The following is a 2,726-nucleotide window of genomic DNA, read 5'->3' as shown; positions in this document are numbered from 1 at the left end:
AAGATCAGTCCAAAGTAAAAATTTTATTAAAAAAAAAAATAAAGTTGAAATGCAAAAGGACCAAGCCAAGCTGGGATCCCACATGCCCAGGATTAGAAAGGAGGTGCGGGGCGTCCCAGGGCCACCAGTGGTGCCACAGATGACATAGCGGCCCTGGAGACACCCTCCTGCCCACCACCCCCCCCGGGGGATCTCCTTGCTCACCCGCAGATGCTGGGAGTTGCCACATGGGTGGCCCTGGGCGGCCAGAAACCCGCGGCCCCACAGCAGTCAGGGCCAGACTCCGCTTTCAAACCCACTTTATTCTCTCTAGACTAGAAACACTTGGCATTTCCACCCTCCCTGCCCCGATCCATCGCCAGAACCCCCAGGGAGGGGGAGCCATAGTGCCTCACAGCCGTTCTGGGGGCCTCTGGGAGGGCCCGGTGGCCTCGGCCACCCCCACAGACGTGGCACTGGAGTGGCCCTGGGAGCTGGCTTGGGCCAGCAGCTCCAACCTCCGCGAGCGCAGCCGGGCCTGGATGGCCCAGATGGGGGGTCGGTGGCCGGGCAGCGAGGGGTCCTCGTCGCCCAGGCTGTCCACGGTGGAGTCGGAGCCGTCTTCCGTGCCGGCCACCGACTGTTTGCACACGGGGCAGGAGCGCCGGGCGGCCTGGGAGAACCAGGGGTCAATGCACTTGCAGTGGTAAGTGTGGGAGCAGGGCAGGATCTTGAGCTGGTCGCCCTCCTCGTACTCGTCCAGGCAGATGGCACACAGGTCATTCCGCCGCGTGAAGGTGCGCACCTGGGCCTTCTGGCCGGCCCGCGGCTTGACCTCCGGCCCGCGGCTCCACCGGGCCCAGAGCCAGCCCCACAGCGGGCGGAGGACCAGGAAGACGGAGGCGAGCAGGGCCAGGGCGCGGCCCAGCACCCAGGAAACGGCCAGCACTGGGTGGCAGTCCAGGTCGGGGCACGGCGGGTAGTCGGGCAGCAGGAGGACGTGGGCCCCCTTGTCGCAGCGCACGATGACCCGCAGGTCCTGCGAGGCGGCCTCGCCCACGAACACCGAGGGGATGGCGATCTGACGCCGCAGGTCCTCGTAGACGTGGGCCATGCGCACCAGCTCGTCCGAGCGCACGTTGTGCACGATGGCCGCCTCAAAGCCCGCCCGCTGGGCGTGCAGCACCTTGAGGTCGAAGGTACAGTCGTAGCGGCGGATCAGCACGATGGCGCCCAGCGAGCCGTTGCCCGGCCGCGGGCCCTCGATGGGGTGGCAGGCGTTGGCCGGCTTGGCCTCCATCAGGTAGCCCCGCACGCCCTCAGGGGCCAGGGGCACCCCGAACAGGGCCGGCAGGTCGGCGAAGTCCACGGTGCTGGCGTTGCCGTCCAGCACAGCCCGCACCACCGCCTCCGAGGGCACCAGCAGCGCCAGCAGGCTCAGCCAGGCCGCGACGGCCCGCGGGGCCCAGGCTGGCTCCGGCTGCCCCATGGCCACGCCCCCCTCCTCCTCCTCTTCCCCCGGATGCGGCGTGGACTAGGTCCCGCTGGGGACCGCAGACCGGAGGCCTTCGGGCATCTCCAGGGCCTCCCGGAGGGCCCGCGGCCGAGATGGGAAGTGAGGTGAGCTCGAATCGGGCGGCTCAGGGGCAGGGAAGTGGGACAGCTGGGGCCAGGGCGTCCCTAGGCAGAAACTGCCTCTGGGGCAGCCCCATATGCATCGTGTTTCTGAGGGGGGCTCTCAGGAGCTGCCAACCTACCCGGGCAGCCTTGCCGGCGGATGACACTGAGAGCAGGAACCCCCTGGGGTTCTAGATGCCTCTGGCCTCTGTGACATCGTCCAGTTCCATCTTGTCCCCAGGGGCCCACCGTTGCCTAGGGCTGTGGCCAAGGCAGAATTCCCGGATCGCTGACCCCCAGGGGGGCCTGAGCAGCCTTCGAGAAAACTTGTGGAATGCTCAGAGCAGCCCGTTCCTGGACCTCATAAGGCTCAGGGTACCCCAAAGTAGGCTGATGGCCCCTCGTGGCACCGATCCAGGACCTATTGCTACTGGAAAGCCTTATCTCCCCAAGACTCTCAGAGACCCACCGAGGGAGATGTCAGTATTACCCCTTTTTGAGATACCCAGGAGGACCCAGACTTGTTCAAGGCACCCTCCCCCCAGGAGGTCGGTTCTTAAAACCCAAATACCAAACCACCCCCCCCCCCAGTCCCTCTGCTCCAGCCGCACAGGCCTCCTTGCCATTCTTACAACACATAGGGCCACACCAGGTGTGGTGCTGTCCCAGGGCTTTTGCACAGGCTGTGGTCTCTGCCTGAAATGCCCTTTCTCCCGGGGCCAGCTTTTTCTCAGGACTTCGGTCTGAGCTTATACGTCCTCGGAGTGTAACTAGATTTGATCTGGGGGGAGAGAAGTGCCCGGTCCGGGTGGAGCCGGCAGGAGTGGGTGGTCCCTGTCCTCTGTCCTCACTGCCTGGTAGGCCTCCAGTCCTACACCCGCTTTCTTCTCCCACCTCAGTGCCTCCTCTCCAGCCTGTCCCCAGCTGTCCTCCCACCTTCGGTATCAGCCTCACGTCCTCCCCACTTCTCATCCCCCAAACCTTCCACCCTGAGTCTGCCCCCACGCTGGGCTAGGCAGCCTGCTCACATCTTGATTGCCGGGACTGCTACTCACAAGCTGTGTGACACCAGGTAAATCACTCGACCTCTCTGGGCTCCAGACTCAGGATCTGTAAAATGGACACAATGA

The 2,726-nt window shown here is 65.0% G+C and overlaps 1 protein-coding gene across 1 annotated transcript; it reads right to left on the bottom strand.

Annotated features, from left to right (window-relative positions):
• Positions 1-290: 290 nt before the first annotated feature.
• Positions 291-1,563, bottom strand: LOC111161899 (zinc and ring finger 4). The gene has a single exon (XM_022525968.1). It carries the CDS (start codon positions 1,466-1,468, stop codon positions 392-394), a length of 1,077 nt encoding a protein of 358 aa, XP_022381676.1. The 5' UTR covers positions 1,469-1,563; the 3' UTR covers positions 291-391.
• Positions 1,564-2,726: the final 1,163 nt, after the last annotated feature.

Source organism: Enhydra lutris, unplaced genomic scaffold (genome assembly GCF_002288905.1).
Source record: "Enhydra lutris kenyoni isolate GAN:26980312 unplaced genomic scaffold, ASM228890v2 scaffoldscaffold86, whole genome shotgun sequence".
In the NCBI taxonomy this organism is placed as follows: Eukaryota; Metazoa; Chordata; class Mammalia; order Carnivora; family Mustelidae; genus Enhydra; species Enhydra lutris.
The sequence above is the reverse complement of the archived record's forward strand: the minus strand, read 5'-3'. Positions and strand labels throughout refer to the sequence as shown.